The sequence below is a fragment of the Molothrus aeneus genome, chromosome 14, assembly GCF_037042795.1.
Source record: "Molothrus aeneus isolate 106 chromosome 14, BPBGC_Maene_1.0, whole genome shotgun sequence".
NCBI lineage: Eukaryota > Metazoa > Chordata > Aves > Passeriformes > Icteridae > Molothrus > Molothrus aeneus.
Window position 1 is genome coordinate 12,101,473 of NC_089659.1, and position 22,260 is coordinate 12,123,732.

The 22,260-nt window shown below is 43.8% G+C and overlaps 2 protein-coding genes across 5 annotated transcripts in view; one reads left to right on the forward strand and one right to left on the reverse strand.

The window, feature by feature from the left end:
* Positions 1–439: 439 nt before the first annotated feature.
* Positions 440–1,705, forward strand: LOC136562487 (nyctalopin-like). Its single transcript, XM_066559347.1, has one exon. The coding sequence runs from the start codon at positions 440–442 to the stop codon at positions 1,703–1,705; it is 1,266 nt and encodes a 421-aa protein (XP_066415444.1).
* Positions 1,706–4,979: 3,274 nt separating this feature from the next.
* The window catches only part of PLS3 (plastin 3), a 49,935-nt gene continuing 32,654 nt past the window's right edge, over positions 4,980–22,260 (reverse strand). For 3 of the 4 annotated variants that reach the window (XM_066559319.1, XM_066559318.1, XM_066559320.1), the window contains exons 3-17: positions 18,599–18,762; positions 16,193–16,322; positions 15,629–15,761; positions 14,251–14,332; positions 13,450–13,615; positions 12,223–12,365; positions 10,967–10,993; positions 10,759–10,854; positions 10,046–10,241; positions 9,325–9,403; positions 9,036–9,150; positions 8,783–8,916; positions 7,825–7,948; positions 7,120–7,244; positions 4,980–6,293 (exon numbers count right to left, since the gene is read on the reverse strand). In XM_066559319.1, the coding sequence (XP_066415416.1) occupies positions 6,161–6,293; positions 7,120–7,244; positions 7,825–7,948; positions 8,783–8,916; positions 9,036–9,150; positions 9,325–9,403; positions 10,046–10,241; positions 10,759–10,854; positions 10,967–10,993; positions 12,223–12,365; positions 13,450–13,615; positions 14,251–14,332; positions 15,629–15,761; positions 16,193–16,322; positions 18,599–18,762 (1,847 nt within the window). In that variant the 3' untranslated portion in view covers positions 4,980–6,160. The remainder of the gene's footprint in view (positions 6,294–7,119; positions 7,245–7,824; positions 7,949–8,782; positions 8,917–9,035; positions 9,151–9,324; positions 9,404–10,045; positions 10,242–10,758; positions 10,855–10,966; positions 10,994–12,222; positions 12,366–13,449; positions 13,616–14,250; positions 14,333–15,628; positions 15,762–16,192; positions 16,323–18,598; positions 18,763–22,260) is intronic. The other variant, XM_066559322.1, reaches the window with a different exon arrangement.

Sequence of the window (22,260 nt, forward strand, 5' to 3'; positions counted from 1 at the left end):
CCTTTGCTGAAGCTCTAGCTGGAGAAAAATCACAAAAATTCCTCCCAGAACAGTTTTTTTGAGGCAACTTCCAAGCAGACTCTGAGAATGGTGATAACCCATGAGCAGGAGCCTCTCCCAGACAGCTGGCAGGGGAAGTCTGTTACCTGTTGCTGTTTGCAGAGGGCAAGAGGTGAGAAAAACCACTATCAGAGCATGACCCTGGGCTGAGAAGTCTCCCTGCCTCTCAGGGCAGCACTTAATCAGCTCTGACGTGCCTAAACACTTAATCCCCACGGGGCTGCAGCAGGAGGAACCAGCTGATTTATTTTCACTGTGCACAGTCCAACCAACCCTGCCCTGCCTGTGGTTCACCTGCCCAAAAGGTACATGCTCTTTTTCTTGCCTCCTCCTCTACTGTCCATCGGTATTAGATGCTGTGGCTGATGTGTGGCTGGTCATGTTCTTTCTCGTTATATTTATATCTACTTGTGCAGCAAAGGCTGGGCTGAGTCTGAATGTCTCCAATTCATGCCCAAGCATGTGCAAATGTACACCTGAAGAGACCATCCTCTGCAACAGAGCTGGACTGAAAACCCTACCTGGAGAAATAGCACCATCCACCATCTCCCTAAACCTCTCCAACAATTATTTGCGGATTCTCAACACCAACACCTTCAGAAACCTGACTTTCCTTCACAGCCTCTGGCTAGATGGGAACAATCTGACTTTCCTGACCCCAGGAACTTTCCATGCTCTCAGCAGGCTGCAAGAGCTGCACCTCAGCAGGAACTCACGCCTCACCTACCTGCACGCAAACACTTTCAGAGGACTATTAAACCTCATCAGCCTGGATTTGTCCCACTGCAACATCTTCGAAATCCACCCACTTCTATTTTCACACTTGCCTTCTTTAGAAAGGCTTGATTTAGCCTCCAATAACATGAGGTATGTCCCACAAGCCTTTAGGAACCTCTCCAGCCTCACGAGGCTGTCCCTGGAGGGCAATCACATAGAGGCCATCGGCAGAGATTCCCTGAAGGACCTGGAAACCCTGAACGATCTCAATCTCAGGAAGAATCGGATATGGATCATCCAAAATGGAGCTTTCTCAAAGCTTCTCAGACTGGACATGTTAAATTTAGGCCACAACTTCATCACTGATTTGCCTAATCAGCTTTTTGAAGGATTGATCCAGCTCAAGACCATGCACCTTGAAGCCAACAGAATCACTGCTGTGGACTGCACCTTCAGGCAGCTGCTCAACTTGAGAAACTTGTACTTGAACAACAACCAGATCTTCTCCATCTCAGACTCTGCTTTTTTGCACCTAAACAAGCTGCACTTCCTTCACCTGAGCAGAAACAACCTCAGCTCGCTGCCGGTGCACTTGTTCTCCTCCCTGCCCAGGCTGAGGTACGTGTTCCTGTCCCACAACCCCTGGAGCTGTGACTGCAGCGCGCTCTGGCTCTGGCGCTGGAAGGCCACGCTCATCCAGGGGCTGGACTGCGCCTTCCCGGGCCCTGCCAACACCACAGCAGCCCAGCAGCCCCTCCCTGGGCTCCTGGGAGACTGCCCCGTGCCCCTGGAGATGGCCACCGAGGACAGGTGCAGGGTGGCTGGCACCAGCGTGGCCCCCAGGCCCCCCGCCCTGCCCGGCCAGCTCATCCTGCTGGCACTTGCCGGCCACGCGTGGGGATGGGGCACCCTGCTGGCCACCTTTTAATGGTGTTTGAGTGTAGCAGGGTCCGGGCCTGCCAGGGCTCCATGGAGGGAAGAGGCTCAAAGATAGGAAATGCCATGTCCTGGTGAAAAAGCAAGAAGGCCCTCTCTTCCGCCTTTCGGACCCCAGCTCATCTCTCTGTAACCCCATAGGTCACTTTCCCTTAACCCCTGCTCTTGGAGAATTTTGGATCCCCCTCTACCCTATATAATGGGCTGTTTTAGCCCATTCTGGTTAGAAGAACCCTTCACAGACCCCAATAAAACCATCGCTGTGGAACTCCAGCTGCCTTCTCCTCTCTCGCGTCGGTCTGCCTTTCAGTCGGCCTGCAACGGTGCCTTAGCAAGCAAAGAGCTGAAATCATGAGAGAGCTGATAATCACTAAAAAGAGCTGATATCCTTAAGCTTGCTAAGGTTGCCTGCAGCTAAGAGCGGCTTGGGCACTCTGCCCCCAAAGGACTGAGCTATCTGAGCTATCCAGCCCGTGCTGTCTGCTCAGGGGCAAACCTGCCCAGCAGGAGGCCAGGACATTTCAGTAATAAAGTGGAGGCTGATTATTTGTTTTCTTGAAATTTGTTTATGAACAATGGTTTTGCTGGCATTTGGATTTTATATGCAAATAAAGAAATTTCAATATATAGGAATATATTATTTCCTTTATGGGCAATACTCTAATCTGAAATGCTAACATCAAAATTCAATGCAAATGCTCACATTGGCAAGTTCAGGTCTGGGGCTTGTGCTGGTGATGTGGGGCTGGAAGCATGTTCTCCTCTGCCCTCCCCATTTCCCAACTGACCACAGCCAGGTGTGATCTCCCTGGGAGGGGCTGCCTTCCTGTGCCCAGCCCATACTGGGCATATTGTCAGTGAGTACTGCTGAAATAGGAATAAATTGCACGTGCTCCAGGACATCTGGAGTCCTGAGAAAAGGCCCAGTCCATCAGCGTCACTGTGAGCACATGGTACCTTCCCAGAGCAGGAACATGGGGATCTCTGCTGCTGGAATGCAAGACAATGTAGGAGGTGTGGGCAAAACCACCACCATGTAAAACATTTTATCACTCAGGTGTTTCTCACAGCACCAAACCTCAGCTAATGTGGCTCTGCATTTACCCCTGCAAGGAGGTCATTTGTCTCAGGGATGGGCTGTACAAGTTGTGTTTCCCTGCATGCTGTTAAGGAGCACTGTCCCAGCACAATTCCAGTGCCACCTCCCCAGTCTGCCTCCCTTCAGCTGCTGGGAGACACAGATCAGCCTTCTCTGTCCTCCCAAATGGAATTTTCCATTTGTGCAGGTATATTAAAAGCCCTTATCCAACGTTTACTGGGTGCTTACAGAAGGAAGCAAAGGAATGTGTGCCGGACACACCACACTTGTCCCTGTCCTCAAAGGAATTACCCCAAGCTGATAAGAGAGAAATAAACCCTTGTTTAGGGCTGAAAACACACAAACCTGCACAATTTGACATGGGAAACCTGCCATGGAGTGCAGAGCAGGACCAACCTTTGCTGTTACACCAGGGAAGGGACAAAGTAGGGCTCCACAACAAAACCACACATGCTGCACCTCATTGTATTTGTGGTTATGTTTGTGCAAAGCATTTAACGGTCAATACAATAAATTTTTGCTTACATTGTCTGTGCTGTTTCATCATCTTCACTTCCCTCAGCTTCACATACTTTGAGAAGTGGTGGAAAAATACTCCAGCTGGTTTCTTGCTTTTGAATTACTCTGTTAAGCTGCAATCAAAAAAGGCAGAAGCAAAAAAGCAAGCAAAGTCCACCTCAGCAATTTCTTATGTCCCTAAAAGATTCCATTTTCCCATTGAATAATACAATTTGGTGAAAAATTTATATGGACAAGAACCTTGCCTTCTCTGAACATTTGGAGAAAACATTCCTTCCACTTTTACACCACCACCTCATTAAAGAGTAACAGGAACGCAACTAAATTGCTTCCTCTGTGCTACGATAAAAAGTCATAGAAATATTTAACAAGTTATACACAGTATGCTCAGGGAGAACATGTGGCCCCATTTTTAATCCACAAAAAAATGAAATGGCAAAGACATTTGAAGGAGGACCTTAAGATGCAGGATAAGAACAACATGCACCCAACAAGGGCAGCAGCAAGTCCAACTATTTAAAAAAAAATCAGTATGAACAAAGCTGACACTTTGTTAAAGCTGACACTTTGTTTTTGCAAGGTTAAAAAAAACCTTGCAAACACAAAAGCATGTAACTGAAGAAGCAAAACAAAGTATAAATACTAAAAAATAATTTAATATTAAAGAGCAAGAAGGGTTGCAGGAAGAAGGAAATGTGCTGAAGTTTACATCTCCTGTTGAAAATTTTAGGTGTGTTTGACAAAACAAACTATTTGAAAACCTGCTTGTTAAGAGAGCTCAGTGGAGAGAAAGCACAAGGTTTGTCCTGATTGCCCTGCACTGGACCTTCAGTGTGAGAGATCCACTTTGCTTGGACCCCAAACTTTTCTTTCTTAAATACATCCAGCACAAGGAGACACTTTCCCATCCTGTAATTGTCAAAGTACCCATTTCTCCCCCTTTAACCTGGTACCAGAGGCAAAAGAGGCAAGACAGGACAGATGCACATGGCCACTTCCAAAGTCCAAGAATTTTGACCTTAATCACACCACGCCCCCAGCCAGTGCCATAAATCAGCAGAACAGTTTCAGTGGGATGGCTGTGCCTCTACTTACGGTATATCACTCCATCTTGAGTGAAAACATGCAATTTCCTGTGGGAAGCTTTGTTAACATACTTCTCTTGTGAAAAAATTCTACCAGTGGAAAGTTTCCAGCCGGCTCTGCACGAGGCTTCATGCAGGGAATCACTGGGGTGGTTTTCTGACACCCCACACCCAGAGCACTGAGCACTCCCAGCCGGTGCCACCCATGCAGATGGCAGGGCTCCTGTTCATCTCCCCCTCTTCACCTGCCCTTTTTTCATCTCCTACACACAGGAAAATTAATTCCCTTTCACTAAATTAGTGATACAAATAGTCATACAAACGTTAACCTCTGAAACTCCCAAGGCACAACACCACAGAAGCTGCTGCTTCAAACAAACTTTGCTTTTCAGGGACCTTTCCCTGCTGTCCTGCCAGCAGCACCAACCCCTCACCATGCTCTGAAGGACCAGTACCTGGCATCAGATTTACATCAGGTCAATAAAGATGAGGATTGTGTGTAGCACCAGCTGGAACTGAAGACAGGCTGCCATGCTGGGTCAGTGCAAATAAGGAGAGAAGCGTGTATTTAAATGTTTTTATTTCAACTGATGCTTTGCCACCATATTACATCACTTTGAATAGCTTGGAATAGCAATATGATCTCAAAATATAGCAAACAGCTTGCCAAAGCAAGAGAATATGAAATCCTATGGATACAGCATCTTCCTTCTTTGGCGACAATGCTTTCTTCCATTTATCTCTAAAAATAATTTTATATTCCAGCACATTTGCTGTTCACTTTATTGAACCCTGCTGTTCATACCATTTGCCTCTTCCCTGCACAAAACCTCTGCACAATGTAGTATGGTTTTGTATCTAACAGCATTTTAAATAAAAAAGTTATAGTTTTCATGCAGATTTTTGTAAAAATTATTTTCTAGGTGCACAGAACTGAACCAAGATGCATACAAAAATGCATTCACTTCCATTCTCAGGTGTAACCGTGCCATCAGCAACATGATCATATGTTACTGCAAGAGGTCCAAGGATGGTGGTATTACCATATGCAGTATAACCTTAAAAAACAAACAAACAAAGAAAAAAAAAACCCTTTTTATAAGCAGCAAGAGAAAAAAACTGCCATGCTTTATTTTTAAAGTAATCAAAATAGTTAGATGTACAAAAAAGCACCATGTACAAAGAATACCAGAGGAAGTACATCTTCCTAATTACACATTTCTCATTTAGCATTGCGAGCTGGCCTGCAGGTCCCAACTTGTACTGTAGATTTATTTGCAAAATTAAGGATGTGGTCAAACCTAAAATATGCTTGGACTGTATGATAGAAATTAAAGTGGACTGCAGATAGAAATTAGATTTGTTTCCATTACAACTTATACCAACCACCTTATAGCCCTCAAGGGTATAAAACCACACATCAAGTATTTGAGAAATAATGGAGTGAAAACAGCTCCAGAGCAATATTGCAAGATGCAGGTCTGCTATGAATGCATTTCTGTGAGCTCTTGATAAGTTAAACTTTCCTTTGGGAAAAGAGCACGTCTGTTGGTTATAACTCCTCCCCCTGAGAATTTTAATAAATTTGTCTTGCAAAGCAAAACAAAGTCCTTTGAACTTCAACAGTTCCAAGGCCAACAGCATTTCAACGTGGTCACAGCCCATCTGCTACTCATGCACCCAGGGTGGCAGGTTGGGTTTTTGTTGCATTTTGGTTTTTTTTTCTTTACGTGGATCATCCCTTTTATACTCGCTTCATTCCTCTGCCCATCAAGCAGGCGAACACGGTCATGACCATCTTTGGCTTCACCTCCACAAGATCCTCTGGAAGAGCATAAACTCTGGCACCAATTCTTCTTGCCATGGACACAGCATACCTATTCACCATGGAAAGAAAAGGTGGTCAAGCACCGAGACTGCTATCAGTAAACGGCAAGTCAAATCCTGCCCCATGCAACACAATTTCACCTATTCTTTAATAAGATTCAACACGTGGGAGTTTATTCACACCACATCCTTCTGTTTTACAAGTTTTTCTCATTTTTTTGCTGTTTTCCTTTTCAGTAAACAAAAACACAGTAAAGTGTTTTTAATGTGCAAATTGACCTTTGAATGTCAAGTCCACTTTACTGACAGTTAAAGAATCTTAATTAATATTTGTTATGGCTAATAGCATATATAATGAAGTATTAATCATGTAACACTTCCTTTTCTGTTTGCTCCTTATGAATAACAAAGTGAGACTATTATCTGCCAGAAATTTTGCTGTCATTCTGCCACTGCAGAACAGTCACAGAACACACATTTCAAAGGCATGCTTTAATATGCATACTTTAAACTTGACAATCTGTGATGATTCAACAAGACATAAGACATACAAGGGTACAATTTCAAAACTCCAAGCCACCAGCTGAACACTTTAAATGCCTGAACAAACAGGTGAGAAATGGAGTGTCACTGGTAAGAACTGCTGGAGCTGCTCTGCATTTCTCTCAGCGAGCCAGAGCTCAGCCAACTGCTCCCTCCAGTGTCACGGGCAAGGACAGCAACTCGATTTCATAGGTGCTGCCTGTGTAAAAAGTACTGTGCTAAAAGAGACTGAAAACCACAGCAATAAACTGGTCAAAACACCTGCAGCTTGAGGTCAGCACACTGAATGTGCACCCTTTCAATGCCAAACAGTTTTTGAGAGAGCAAACTCACTTAGCGTTATTTTGCTTGTCATCTTCCGATAGGTGACCAGTCTTTACAAGGTCATAGTTGATACAACCAGGCTGGATGGCATCAATTAAATCCACAACTGCCAAGCTTGTGCTGATGGTCTTGTCCTAGAGAATACAGGGACAGGGAAGTAAAGATGAGTCTCCATAATTCTCACCTCAATTCAGCTGCTCTGCTACATGCAACCAGAGAAGTTTTAAATGAGCCTTTTCAAAGCAGCAGTGTTAGTGACTATTCCCAGGCGGACCAGAGGGAAAATCAAACTGCTGCCTCAGCTTTGGTGATAATACAATACTCTTACTCCAATTTACTGCAAGTGCTCTGGAAATCCAAAGAAGCAATCATTGTGCAGGCAGCAGCTCTGCCCTGCTGAGCACAGCCCTTCAAGGCACAATGCTCACCTCCAAATGCACATCAGCTCCAGCCCCTTTGCTTGCCAGCATCTCACCTCCCATCTCTGCCCCAGATCCTGCCCACCCTCCCTCCTCAGGCACTACTGGGAGGTCTACCCACTATGGGCAGTCCTAAACATTCTCCTGTCTTACAGCCTGAAGCCACTCAGTTCCCAGCACAGTCTGAATCCTATCCTGTTTAAACTCCTTTCTAAGATGCCCCTGCTGTTCCTCCAGCTGAGGAAAAAATTTTTGGGCACTTGTCTCCTTTTGTAGACAAGAAGGAAACCTGTACCTTGAAGTTCTGGATAGAGGTGGACTTGCCAGCTTCTTTCAGGGTCTGGTTTACCCAGCTGACTATGATGTCATCGTTGGCTTTCTGACCATCACCCAGGTCCTCGAGGACATTCAGTGTGTACCTGAGAACCAGCAGAGAGAACAAGATTAGGCACAGAGCCAGGACAAAGCCATGCAGCCAGGATGCAACATGAACCATGGCAGCTTAGAAACTCTTTACATAGTCTCAGCTCTGGGTTTGGGATTTTTTTAAAAATCCTTTAGCAAAAAGAAAGAACGAGGTATCTTATCTGAAGTGTGATTTCTGTTAAAGCATTAGTCTTTCTAGCATTTCATGTCCTTTAATAGGAGCTCACAAAATTGCCTGGGCTCAGGACACTTGTTAAACTGTTTTATCATTGAGCATTTGCTTTATTACCTAAAAGGTGTGGATTACCTCAGGAGCTGGCATTCAGACCTCTAATACCAAATTAGGAGCTACCATGCACCTTTTTTCCAGACATATATTTGCATAATCTTACAATTCTTCAGAACTAGGTAACAGGAAGAACAATTTTATCTGCTATTACGTTTCTTCTTTCCCCCATTCCAATGCAAGAGATCTATGAAGCAGCCCCAGAATGTTTCCCTCTCAATTTCCAATTAAAAATCAGAACATAAAAGTTGTGTAACGTTACTGCTCAGGGTTTCTGTTTGTGGCCAGACTTGAGTAGGTGAGAGAGGTGATCCTTGTCACAGGATGATCACAGGTCCACCCACAAGCTGTCCAGAGGTGTCTGCTCCAGACTCTCATATGCAGCTCTATCACAGTTTTGTCCAGGTGTGTCTCAGACACCCCACAAAGGACAGAGGTTTTACAATCATGGTGACCTATTCCTGTACTGCAATGCTCTCATGGAAGAAATTTTCCAAACTCTGTACATTTACAAGTTTCACATGTTTGAGAGGGGTCCTACCTTCTCATCAACTGCCAGACCAAGGCCAGTGTCAGCGTTGGGTTTCCATCATTCAGATCTTGCCCTCCAATGCCAACCAGGGAGAATTTAGCTGGATGCTTTCCCAAGTCTACAGCGTAGTTACAGTTTTCCAGCTACACAGGACAAGAGTTTAAACAGCAAAATCACTCACAAACACACACACTTGACTGGAAGTCTCAAACAGGAAGTTTTAGTGTCCATGACTTCCTTTAAAATCTTTTGACATGTTTACCTTTTTCATATTTGCTCCAAGTTTAGGGTATGGAGGCTTGTTAACCTTATTCCAGTCAACAGGAACTTTGATCTTCTCATATAATTGTAGTATTACCAGTGCATCTTGGAGATCTCTAAAGTGGAAAACATGGATTAAGTCTAATGCTTCGAGATTTGAGTGCACTCTGACTTTGTCATATCATGAATAATTACTATTCTTTACAGGTGTTTGCAATTTCAACAACAACAATAAAAAGAAGGAGAAAAAAAAAAAAAAAAGCTGTGTCTGCCAAGAGCCTGAAGCTTACCCATAGAGGTGATTTACGTGGGGGTTCACACCCAGGGAGTTCATCCAGTTGCGGAAGGTCCGTTCCTCACGCGTCTCTCCTACGTGATGGAAAACAGGTTCAGTGCAAATTCTGCAAGTTCAAAGCTGAGCAGGGATTTCCACCCTGCAAGGCAGGGAGCTTTGAGCAGCAGAGCTCACCAGGAGGTTTTAAGCAGAGAAAGAGCAATTTTTTTATAATTTTTTTCAAAGGAAGAGGGTGACCCTGCTATCTAGTCTTGGGTGTCATTTTGATTTCCTCAGGCCTCAGAAGAGCCTTTTGCACTTTCTGCAAGAAAAAGGAGCAGAAAGGTCTTTCACATGGGTGTTAGCTAACTGCTGTCACAGCCCAGTCCCAGTTGTGCCAACAATTAGCATTCCCATGGACATCTCACTGCATTTCTGAGGTTTTCTTGCCCATCACAGGAAACGGCAAAACCAAATTCCCCGCCACGGTGAGTGATGGGGTGCTTGCAGACTGCCTACAGGTTCAGGCTCCACAACAGGGTCAGAGCAGCTGAACAGGCTGCCAGGTGCCCTTCTCATCTGCCCCAAATGAGTAAACACCCACTGCAGCACTGAAGCCTCAAATCATAGGTGTTACTTCAACAGAGATACGTCTGCAGGGCACAGCCTCCAGTGACATAATTGTTTACTTTAGACAGTCCCCCCCTGCTAATTTTGTGACTGATAAGGGCCATCACCTTCCAAGAGGGTCCAGTCGATGTCCTGGTTTTCAGGCTTGGTAAGTGCTGGGTACTTGTTGAACAGGTTGGCCACGAAGGCCAGGTTCAGTTTGGGGTTGCCACTGACCACGTCAGCCGGCGTGACGAACTGGCGGCAGCCCAGCCGATCCGCCTGCTGCAGCATGAACTCTGCCCTGCGCAAGTCATCCTTCTCCTGCAGGGATGCAACGGACAGCAGCTGTCATGGAACACCCTGGGCCACACTGCACAGCAGATGGGAAGCTCCTGACCACTGTCTGGAGCCATGTCACAAGTCCATGTTTGGCATCAGTCACTAACTGGGTGAAGGGATGAGGCCCACACACCAACCCCTGCTGCTGTGCCATTGTCATGCCTTGCCTTGCCTTTTTTCTTAGCATTCTTTTCTTTCCAAGCTCACATGCTGTCAAATTTTAATGCTTTTGGAACCTAGTGGCTCAAAAGAAGTCAATATGCTCCCAAATGGAGCAGGGCCACAGAGGATTTCTCAATTGTCTCTGTTAATTGGAGGCTAGTGACCAGGCTGGCAGCAAGCACTCATTGAGCACACACCTGAGGTGTGCACATGGTCACTGACACTGTACACGCTCTAGAAATTAAGATACCAGGTTACCCAGATGTCATGGGGCAATGACAGGGTACAGGGAGCTCAGGATTCTACAGGATGAGGACATGACAGCCTGAATACTTACATTGAAACCTGACATGTTAATATCAATCTGAGGCTCTCCTTCTTTCTGCCCTTTGGGGGCAATTTGATTGAGGAGGTGGAAATAGGCTCTAGAATCCTGAAATGAATGAAAAAGAAAATTCAGCTCTCCTGCACAGCAGTGAATACACCATAACAATTCATTTCAAGCTCATTTTTTACAAGTCACCATGCATAATTGGCTTATGTACCTTTACTGAATTGCCAAAATCTGTAAGCTTAAAAGAGAGCACAATGGTAGAAATCCAGGCAGCAGGAAAGGAAACAAAGGGAAAAGGTTAGAAATATTTAAGAAGACAATTATGTGGTTTGACTGTTTGAAAGCTGCCTTTGCTACAAGCTCTGGTGTCACAGCCACCTCTGCAGTGGCTGGAGGAGGCAATGACCCCATGCTGCTCTCACTCATGGCCCCCAGATACCCCAAGGCAACCCTAACCTCTAAACAAGGCAGCCATTCCTACTGCCACAGCAATGATGAAAATGGCTCCATGAAGACGAATTCCAAGCAAAAATCTGATTATAAGATGTCTGAATGTTTTCTTCTGTGCCTGCCCATTAGCTAGAGCAGCTTAGAGGAGAGAGGCCAGGGATGGTCACAAAGCAGGAGGAGCCAATAGCTGTAGTGATTATTTATCAACTACATGTTCTTTTAGTCCTCAGCACTAGGAAGGACCTCAGCATATCATGGCAGCCTAGGGGATGCACCAGAGAAGCCAACAGCTATCAGCAAAACTGTAAGTAATTTTGAAATTGGAAATAACAGTGCCCATGCACACAACAGGTCAGATCTATGATCTTCATACACCTCAATTATCAATTTCTTTTTCTATCTCAACCTTCTTTCTCCTACTTGAAACTGCTGGCCATGTGAATAAGCTCCAGAAAACTGCTGAGACCAGTGTCCAGATGCCCCACACTGACCCAGAGTCACCTTCCTCCATTTCTCACCAGTGTCCCCACTCACATGTGAAAAGCAGCTTTAGGAGTCCCCACTCCCATTCCTACTAAGCCCAGGGTGAAGAATAAGAGCTTTTGTTTCCCTTCCTCTCTCCAGTCCCATGACATTTTAGATGAAATGTCATCACCTGCTAAGAGTATGTGGAAGTCTCACTCTCCAGTGAAGCATTTCCCCTGTTATCGCCATCAAAATATGGATTAAGGACATTTGAAAACATATAAGCAATATGAGTTTAATAGCTGATTAAAACACACAACAGCAGCACTGGAGGAAACAGAGTTCAACACTGGGCTCACCCTCATGGCAAGAGAGAACAGCACTGCAGGACCTCAAATACAACATCCAAACCCCCCTGGTAAAAGCACTCAGTGTGTTAGGGTCAAGAAAGGTCCTGCCTGAGGAGGAAAGGCCTCATTTTCACATGCAAACACATCCCTGTCCAGCTCCCAGTCTTTTCCCAGGCACTGCAAACCAGGAGAGCTCTGGTACCTTGATATCTGAGCTGAAGTTACTGATTTTGTGCCAGCCTGCGTTTTCCAGGTGGAAGTTGGCCCATCTTAGGAGCAGCTCTTCTGGGGATAGTTTCATAAGGTCCTCCAGATTTTCACCATCACGAAGTAAGGCAGCCAGTGCTACAAGAAAAAGGATTGTGAGGGAAGAGTCAAACCTGCATGCCAGAATTTGAGCTGCAGCAAGATTTCAGGGGGGTACAATACCAACTACTGATTATGTCAAAATATCCTGGGTATTAGCAGAGCTTTCTTGAGTTGGTTGTTACACAGAGAGGAGTATAAATGATCTAGAAATATATGTGTAAAAAAGTATTTTCCCTTTTCTTGTGTAACAAAATTCTCTGGACTTTATGTGCAGTCTTTTAAGCTGATGACAGGAAGCTAAATTCAAATGCACTTCTATGTCAATGAAAAATGCTTCCAAAGCAGTTTCATAAGCACCATTAAAAAAAACCCAAAGGAGCCAAGATAAGCACCCTTTCAGCTGGCCAGTGCTTCCTCTGCCATGAATTTTCAATCTAAACCAAACAATGTCAACACTTCATGATGGGGAAGCTTAAATAAAAGACACTGAAGCCCTTCCATCCATCTGGATGCTCTGATAGTACATGCAGGAATATCAGAGCTCTTCAGATGATTTGAAAATGTTTAAATTTTGGAGGCTGTCATGCAGGACCAAGTGAGCACAGGGAGAGATCTGCAGCATCAGTCTCTCACCACCAAGGACAAAGTGAGAGCCCAAGCTGCTCCACTGACAGTAGCAAGGAGGATTTTAGAACCAAATAACTACCACAGAGCTGAAGCCCCCTTTTTAATTTTTTTTTTTAATAAAGCTATGCAGTTGTCTATAATCCTAAAAGGATCCAAGCAGCTTTTGCCACATCCCAACACCATAGGAGCCTGCAGCTGGAGCAGCCTAGGGCATCACCAAGCAGAGTGTGCCCAGGTTGAAGCCAAGCTGCATCCTGACTTACAGGCTGGTGTTCAGCCAGCTCTGCAAGGCTGGTACACATCACCAGGCTGGCAGAGCCCACCTGCATGACCCTGCTGCACAGCTCCCAACAGGCTGGAGAACGTTCAGCTTGGCACACACCCTGACGATCCTCCTTCCAGCACAGAGGAGGGGGGAAGAGGCAGGGCTGGGGCTGACAGCACAAGCCAGGCTGTGCCCATGCTGTAGAGGAATCACTCAGGATTTCATTACCTTCATTTCTGCTGAGCTCTATGTCAGCAAACAAGCCGATCTTGATGACCTGCCAGAGCAGCCCCAGCACCAGGTGGGGCTTCCCTTCCCTCAAGTCCTCCGCGCCAATGTTGACAACATGGCAGCCGATGGCAGACGCAGAATTCAAGGCCAGGTTCAGGTTCTCCTGCAAACAGCAGAGCCCAGTCACACACAGCCCAGGGAGATGCTGCCTTCCCTGTCATCCAGCACCAGCAGAGTGCAGGTTCCCCTCTTGCCCTTGCTCCAGCTCAGAGGAAACCCTCCCAGCTGAAGTTTTAAGGGAGCTGTGGTGGCAGCAGGCTGAATCAATAAGAACTGAACTAGGCACCAGGGTTTAATTTCAGCCTCTGGTATTTAGTTTCAGCCTCTGAGTTAGTTGCACCTAGTGGCATCGACAAGAATAAGGCTAGAGAAGTGCTAATTTGCACACACAAAGAGGCATCCTCACAAAAACAACCTGCCCCAGTATGAAATGATTCATGGTTAACACCAATATCACACTGTTTAAAAAAGACAGTGCTGTACCTAATCACCACAGCAATATCACGTGTCCACAACATTTCAGCCACTTTACCCATTTTGTCATTAATTCAGCATTTTTTAACCATGGCCACAGAACTGTCAATTATGCATGGTACAAAACTGCATTAATAATTCAACAGAAGCTATAAAATTTGCTCCTTTCCAACATTCCACAAAACGTCTTGAGCTACCATGCAACATTCATTACTTCTATATTAATATGAATTTCAGAAAATAAAATACAGAAAAGCTTTATACCTGAATTATGAATGGTGTGAGTTTCTTCTTATTAATTGCTCTTTCATCAATTGTGTCAGGAACAGAAAGATTGATCATTTTGCTGTTAGGAAGAAAACCAGTGATATTTGAAAAACACTTAGTATTTAATCTGAACAAAACTCAGTGCACTGTGACAATACTCACCACAGCACATTTCCTTTAGCCTGCTTGTTTTTTTGTATTTTTTTAACATAAAAATCAAGACTGCATAAATCAGAAGTTAATATTTACATTATCAAGAATGTATTTGTAACTAATAGCTAAGCCTGAAACTTTAAACATGTTCCCAGCCACTACTGATCTCAGCTGCTGGAGCAAAAAGAGCACATGAATTATTCACAGTGTAGTTCCTGAACTAGTGAAGACTCATTGCTCTGCTGACATCCACTGCACATTCTAGTAAGAAAACAAACTTCCTCCTATTGTAAAGGTTTACTACTGCTGGCAGGAAAACCTGCCCCAAAAAAGAACAAACACTTGGAGAGCTCAGTGGGGAGCATGTGAGTACAATGAATTTTTAATCAACACCAAAAATGGCAAATTTAAACTTTAGAGTATGAACTACTTCCTACTCAGTTCAGTCTTTGCCTAAAGCCATTAATTACTTGAAACTTGGGAAATAAATAAACTAAAAATATCCATCAAAAGCTAAAGTTAAAAAATAAAAGCAGTTAAAGAGGTAACTCACTTAAACTTACTTTGTGTATTGATACAGAGATCCTGAAATTCTTGATTGATCCAGTTCTCCACTATATTAATTCACTTACAATAAAACAAATGAACCTAACCCATAAAACCAACAAAAATCTCATACACAGAAGGCTGCTGGTATTTAGCAGCCCTGGAAGCCTTCTGTTCTCAGCATGTAACAGAATAAGTCACCAAACCTACTTAGTGCAGTTATTAAAAAGAACAAGAAGACTCCCAGAAAATCCATTTTTGGGTTAATGCATAATAAGGTCACTAACATTCCCATGGAGAACACTGTCTGCTTAAACATCCAAGAGAATGGGTCATTTATCACATGTGCCTCTCCTCAAGCTACCCAGCACCCAGCTGAGTTTGCACCAGGACAACTCCTGTTCCCACAGAGCACCTTCTGCCCCCTCAGCAAACTCAGTCTCAAGCCCAAACAAAAGCACTGGATGAAAATATCAGCTGGCACCAAAGCTGAGGCATCACACAATGGCAATGAAAGCCTGAGAGACTGAGCCTCTTTTCATATGTGCAAAACGTTATGCATACACATCAGTCACAAAACCAGCCCAGAATAGGATGAAAAATCCCCAAACTGCATTTTCAGAAAGTTATTTTGCTGATTTTTAACGTCTTTAATTCAAGAGCCATCATTACTTACCATAGCACAATCCCATCTCCCACAGCGTTGAACAGGTCATCTGTATTTGGGTTCATTGGGATAACGTGCCGACAGTCGGGATCATTTTCCAGGGCTTTGTTTATCCAGTTTACAAAGGCATATTTCTCCTCCTCTAAGATAACCAATCATAAATTTAATACAGGTTTTTTCATAACTAAGATTTTCCCAAAAGAAGCAGAGTACAATAGCCCAGGGAAATAACAGCCCCTCTATCATTACCATACATTTGTTTGGCCACATGAAGTATAAAGAAAAAAGATGTTCACAACTATCAGAATATTTCTATTATTTACTTGTTACTTAACAACTTTATCATACTCAAGTGTGACACAAGGACTTCATCAGCAAGCAAATAAGAACACATTTAACTTATACACTGTTAAATTTGCAGCACATAAATTCTGTCCTGCTTTCACCCTGATGTGAGATCACTCCGCTCTCAGAGAACTAGAGCACAACACTTGGCATGGTGTGGTAGAAATGGGCTGGTTTTGGCATAGGACCTCCAAAAAGCCAAGAGAAGAGTGAGAATCAGAGTGGTACCTGAGTAGGAGTGCTGGGTGCCCTCGCTGGAGAGCTCTGAGGTGCCCCCAATGGCACAGATTCCTTCCTTCCTGTTAATGGCTCTCCGGAACGTTTTAGCGATATCACTGCTTTTCACCTCTTGGAAAATCTACAATTGAAAGTGCTCTGTTAGGCAGGAAAAATTCATCTTCATAAACTAAAAAGGACCACAGAAGGAGCTATTTCTTCTCAGCTTTAAAGCAAACTTCACAGTAAAATCAGCAAATGTGAAGGGCCCAGCAAGGGTTGTAGTGGTATTAAATCTGATATGGACAGTGGGCAGAGTCATCCCACTTTCTCAAACACACACTGCAAGTGCCTATTGAAACAGAAGCATCAGGCATGAAGCACTTTGCATACATTTACCTTTACAAGTAGATTTCAAGAGACCACAAGAAAAAACCATGAAACCTTTGCAGTCTGAGCACAGGTAACACATGCAGCAGGTCCTGCAGGGCCAAACTTGAGAAAGCTGTGGTGCAATTTTAACCTTTCTGTGTAAGCCAGATGCTCATGTGACTGTGACTTTAGTTCACACAAAAGACTTCATCCACAACCCAACAACAACTCTCTTTAAGCATGTAACAGTCAAATCTGCAATAAAGTGTAACAATGAGTGCTCCAAGTAAAGATTCCCCCTTCCTCAACAGCAGGCTTTGCCTAACTGGTGAAACACCCTCTTGTTGGAGAGCAGAAGAGATGCTCTAGCACAGATGACTGCACATGCCAAATGCACAGGTTGGATGCTACTGTTAGTGGCCCCAAGGCCCTACAGAACTGAGCAGCTATTAGTAAAAAACACATTCAGTGGCTGGAAAGCCTACTGTAACTCCCTCAAAACTAAACTAAATTAGTTTCAACCAAGCTGAAAACACAAATGAAATGTGTAGAGGTTTTCTAAACACTACCCAGAAAAGGACAATGAAACTACAGGGCCAGGCTGCTGGTTGTCACACCTCACCTTCCCTGTCCCTTAAACACAGGGAAGGTGGCAAGTCAAAATGATGATACAGCACAGTTAAATCATCTCCTGATGGCATGCAGAGGTTGATCAGGTAAAGCTGACTGAAGATCTGAGAGCCCAAAAGTTGGGGGATTTCTGGTTGGTTGGCTTTAACCACAAGGATTTTGTTTTAGATCTATTTATTTTAAAATTTCCTGGATTAACTACTATCTTCTTGAGAATATGTGCTCTAAATCACTTGGTCCCAATGTAAAGACAGTTCATGTCATTCTTTGTATCATAAACTCCAGCAAAAATGCTCAGAGCAAGAGTTCAGTTTGTAAAAATCATCCAGCTAAGCATTGCTAATGTACACCTCAGCTGCCCTAAGACATTTTGTCTTTACTCGATCTTTGGTACCTTTCAAATGAGACAGAAGAGATTTATTTCCTCCTTCCTAGTGCAAAGTTAAGAGTTATGGACCAGCTCAAACCAACAGCTGAAACATGCACCCAGCATGCAAGTGTTTACAAACTGCAAACTCCAACTTACTAGTTGGCTCCGAACTCAAAAAGTTCAGAGGGTCTGAAAACAATTAAGGAACAGAAAGTGAAGATAAATTAAGAAATATCAGGAAAACTAATTGACATGAAAACAGCTCCCTCAATGTACTGCTAATACTTTAATTACTCCTTCAGCATTCAGTCATCAGAGCATCAAAAGGATGAAAAACATACATTGAAGAAGCCTTGCACTTTTGTAAAAATTAATAAATGTTTAAATTCTGGCCTTTTATTAAAAATTAATAAATGTTTAAATTCTACTAAAAAAGACTGATCTTCCAGCTTGTACCCATCACCTTATTCCTGTTTTTCCTTTTCCAGGCAAGAGATTTGAATTTTCCTAAATTAGCACCTAACACAAATCCAAGTGTGTCTTGAGATGCCCTTTCAACTCTTTAGCAAATACTTGCAGTCCCATTAAACCGAGAAAGGAAATTATACTGATACACAGGGAAAACAAGCATTCATCTGTGTGCCTGGAAAAACTGAATAGCTTCCAGTAAATACTGTAAGCTTGGATCATTGCAAGCCTTTCTTTCCAGTTGTCACATCATGTGGAAACAGTATTTTGGCCTCCAATGAAGCTATCACACAGTAAAACCACATGGATTCCTTTTGGTTGGTTGGTTGGCTTTTGTTCAAAAACCAACCAATATTTCTCCTCTGTCCAAATCTAAAGGCTGTCAATAACAGTACAAAAGACTGATCATATACAGATACCCGTACAAAGAACTGATTTTTACATGGCAAGAATGATGAGTTTGTCAAAAGAAAATTTGGATTAGGGTAAGTGGCTGAGAAGTCAGGTTTGATCTCCTCTCCTTAGCTTTGTCTAAAAGGGGCCCCCCAGGCTGCAGGCAATTCAGAAATATCACTTACATAGACGAACTCTTCAAAACTAATCTTCCCATCTTTGTTCTTGTCACCATCAATCATGAGCTTCTGGATGATCTCTCTCACTTTGTAGCCAGGGAGAGGCAGGCTGGCCTCCTTGAACAGCTCGTGCAACTCGTAGTCACAGATGAACCCATTGCTGTTGAGGTCTGAGGAAGAGAAGAGGCAGCAGAAGGTTTTAGAAATGTCCCTGTACCTGACAGAACTGACCCCCAACAGAGGGGCAAAAATGTGACCCCCCCACTGTGTCCAAGAGCTTCATGGAGAGCAACCTGCACACTGGGCACCTGCTGAATCCATGGGCACACAGCAGAATGGCCACATCAAAAATAAAATATCAAGGAGTACATTGTTCAAAGGACACCCATAGGGACCAAAGGCACACAGTCAATACACACAGCACATCCTCAGAGAGTGCCCCAGCACAAGTCCTGGGAACCCTCCAGCTCTGGCAACAGCAGCTTTGAAGCAGGACTGCCCACGATGACTCTGGGCACATGTGACCAGTCTGGTGTTAAAGTTTCACAACAGAACATCTGTATTTTCATAAACAATCTCCAGAATGTCTCTTTTTATGCCTAAATACCACAGAGCCCTTGCATGTTAAAAATAGATGGTCATGAAACACAGCACCTCTTATATTCTGAACTAAAAACACCAAGTCAGCTCTGCAGTTGCATTTTTATCATGTTGTCAATGATATTCTCCATTTAACACTGACAGCAAATTGCAGATATTTTATTGCTGCCCAAGAATGCTCTGCCAGGACATAGGCTTTCACAGTCTATCACCGTGTGTTTAGTGGGATAGTGTCACCTCTCTGAGGAAGAAAACAAGAATCTAGTGTGACACTGGAGCTTTGCACATCACAGATCCCACCCTCTTTGGGGACATCACCACATCTACTGACCACACATGGCAAATCCAGCATCCCCAGACCTTCTTCAGGCAAGTGAGGTTTTCCAGCCACTATGGACAGGCAGGGGCTGGGTGCCTCCTTCCCCAGGATGAGCAGAGTGCTGCTCACAGCAGAGCTGGCACCCAGATTTCAGCAGAGTTGGGTCCCCAAGCAGACAGAGCATTTGAAGTAGTTGCACAGCCCAGATTCACACCTCAAGACATAAGTATGACCCTCCAGCCCCATCTTTGGGGAGGCAGGGATTCGGGGCATGTTGTGCTGTTACTGGCTCAGTAACAGGATGCTAAAATCCCTTTGCTGTAGGCAAGTGCTACACTCAGCCCAGGGGAGTTAATTTAGTGCCTGAAGAGCTGCAGAAGCCCCAGAATTTGGTTTTCTTTAAGAGGGAATCTCACCACAGCCACTGGGGATAGTATTTATGCTTGAAGTGAGATATACTTTCAAGAATAAAGAAAACAATGGGGATAGCACTAAGGTCCAGGGTTTTTTGGTTTTTTGTTGTTTTTTTTTAACCAAATTGTGGGGGTCAATTTACTTTTAATGAGCATTCTGTGGTTTTTAGATTTTGTTTCACAGCAATGTTCCAGCAAGCAGCACGTTTGCACCACCAGTCCTCATTTTCCAGATCCACAGGGGAATATGGGATTTTAAAATTGTTTTTATCAGTTAGCAAGAAAGTGAAACTGCACAGTGGCAAATACCTGAGGTAACCAGAGCAAACTTGTACTCCTTCCTACACCCCAGTCTCTGTGTCTCAGACTAAGGAAGAGCATCAATTCCAGTGGAATAATAAATACACTAAACTACTTCATGAAAAGTCAGTGTTTACAATAGTGCTGAGGAAATAAAGTGGTTTGGGGCAATGATTAATGATAACAATAGGCTGCTCTCTGGCCCTCAATTTTAGAATTTTATTCTGAAATAATACAAGCTTACAAAGGCAAGATTTATTAACAGTCCAGCCTGAGATGTCATGAGCAAACTATTTCCCCTCTAGATAAATCACAGCTTCTTCTATTACAATATTTTTATTACTGAGCTAACTTTACAATATGCATCTTTTCCCCTCCTTACAGCCAGTGAGGAAAATAAATCAAGAAGGGATTTCCTAATCTCCAGGGCCTATGAACCTAAAACAAAACTTTACTTTCACCCTCAGCCTGCAGCCAACTCCCTGGCTTTTGCCTGTGCTTGACTGAACCAACCAAAATTCCTCAGCATGCTGCCAAATTAAGCAGGTAAATCCAAAATCATCTGTTTATCACTTCCTCCAGTCAATCCACCACCTCAGTTTTACAGCTACCCAAATGTTAAGAGTAGATGCAAACAGCAGGCAAATGACAGAGCAAAATAAGACTTCAAAATATAAATTGTATCCTTGATGGGATCCAATTTTGGTTCAGATTTGTAAAGGTTTTCCTCTTTAAGTGTCTAGGTCAAGCATTCAGAAGTGTTTCTGATTCAGGCTTGCATGTGCTATGTCTGAGCCTATTCAGATGCAGATGGGATAAAACCTTGCATGGTATTTAATGAGGCAGAAGCCTCTTAGGTGAGACAGCAGGAAACTGAGCTTCAAAGTCTGCAACTCCAATAAGGGACACATGGATAAAAGGATGCTGAAACCTATTAAGATCTTGGGTTCTACATATGAAGCCCTGCAGGTCAGGTATGAGGAATCTACTCCAAGCTGGGTCAACATCTGCCCAGTTTGGTTTCATTCACTCCTGCAATCAGCATCTTCCCAGTCCTCTAGGTGTGCTTAGCTCAGAGATCTACCTTTGCTCACTAAAAAAAAAAAAAAATTAAAATCAATAAATAGGAGCTTTGCCACACAAAGAGCCACTAAAACGCACACTCACAAGAGAGATCACATAGGTCAGCAGCATGGCACAAAGAAAGATTTTGCCCATCAGGAAAGGCTGCACTGGGCTCAAACAAACAGCATAAAATCAAGTGTGAAGGACAACCTTAACTCACTCATAACCTTTGATCCTCAGGACTCAGGACCTAAGCTCTTGCAACCCTTAACAACATCCCAAACACCCACTTGTATGAGCTACTCAGCCATAGTATTCTGGGAAAAAAATTCATCACTGGTTTATTTCACAGAGTAAAAGGGCATTCATGTGCCAGACACTTGGGAGTGGGAATTACAAGTAAATCAGGTCTGTTAGTTTAACTTTAAGACCACACACCAAGTTACTGGTTTTGCACTGAAGATGCTCTCATTTCAAGTTTTAGCTTCTTGGCCACAGAAGGGCAGATTTGAGTGTTAAAACTGCTGGTTTTACCATAAAGTGCTGCTGGCCTGTGGTTCTGGCTTGGTAGCAGAATCAAGTAGTGATTGACTATGAGATGGAAAATGGACCAGTTCTTAACACGTCAATCAGCCTGACATGACAAATAGACCTGCAACCCCTATTCCACAGGGCAGCTGCTTCCCTTCCTACTGTCTCTGTTCCCCTTCTGGCATCAAATGTACAAAGAAGCAGCATTCAATAAAAAAGTTAAACACCAAAAAACTCTACCTCTGCAATACCAGCCAGTTCCAAAACTATTTCCAGCATCACTGCAGATCCACCATATGGTGCTTTGCTAGATGTCCTGCAACAGGCCCTGACTTCAGACAGAACTCTCTAACAAAATCTGAGCTGGTGTTCAGCAGCTCAAGAGGCAGTCAGAATAGAAACCATCCCAAATGAAACGGTTCGGCGGCCTGCCCAGGATT

Coding starts and splice junctions, on each gene's coding strand:
- LOC136562487 (XM_066559347.1), top strand. CDS start 440: ATGTTCTTTCTCGTTATATTTATATCTACTTGTGCAGCAAAGGCTGGG.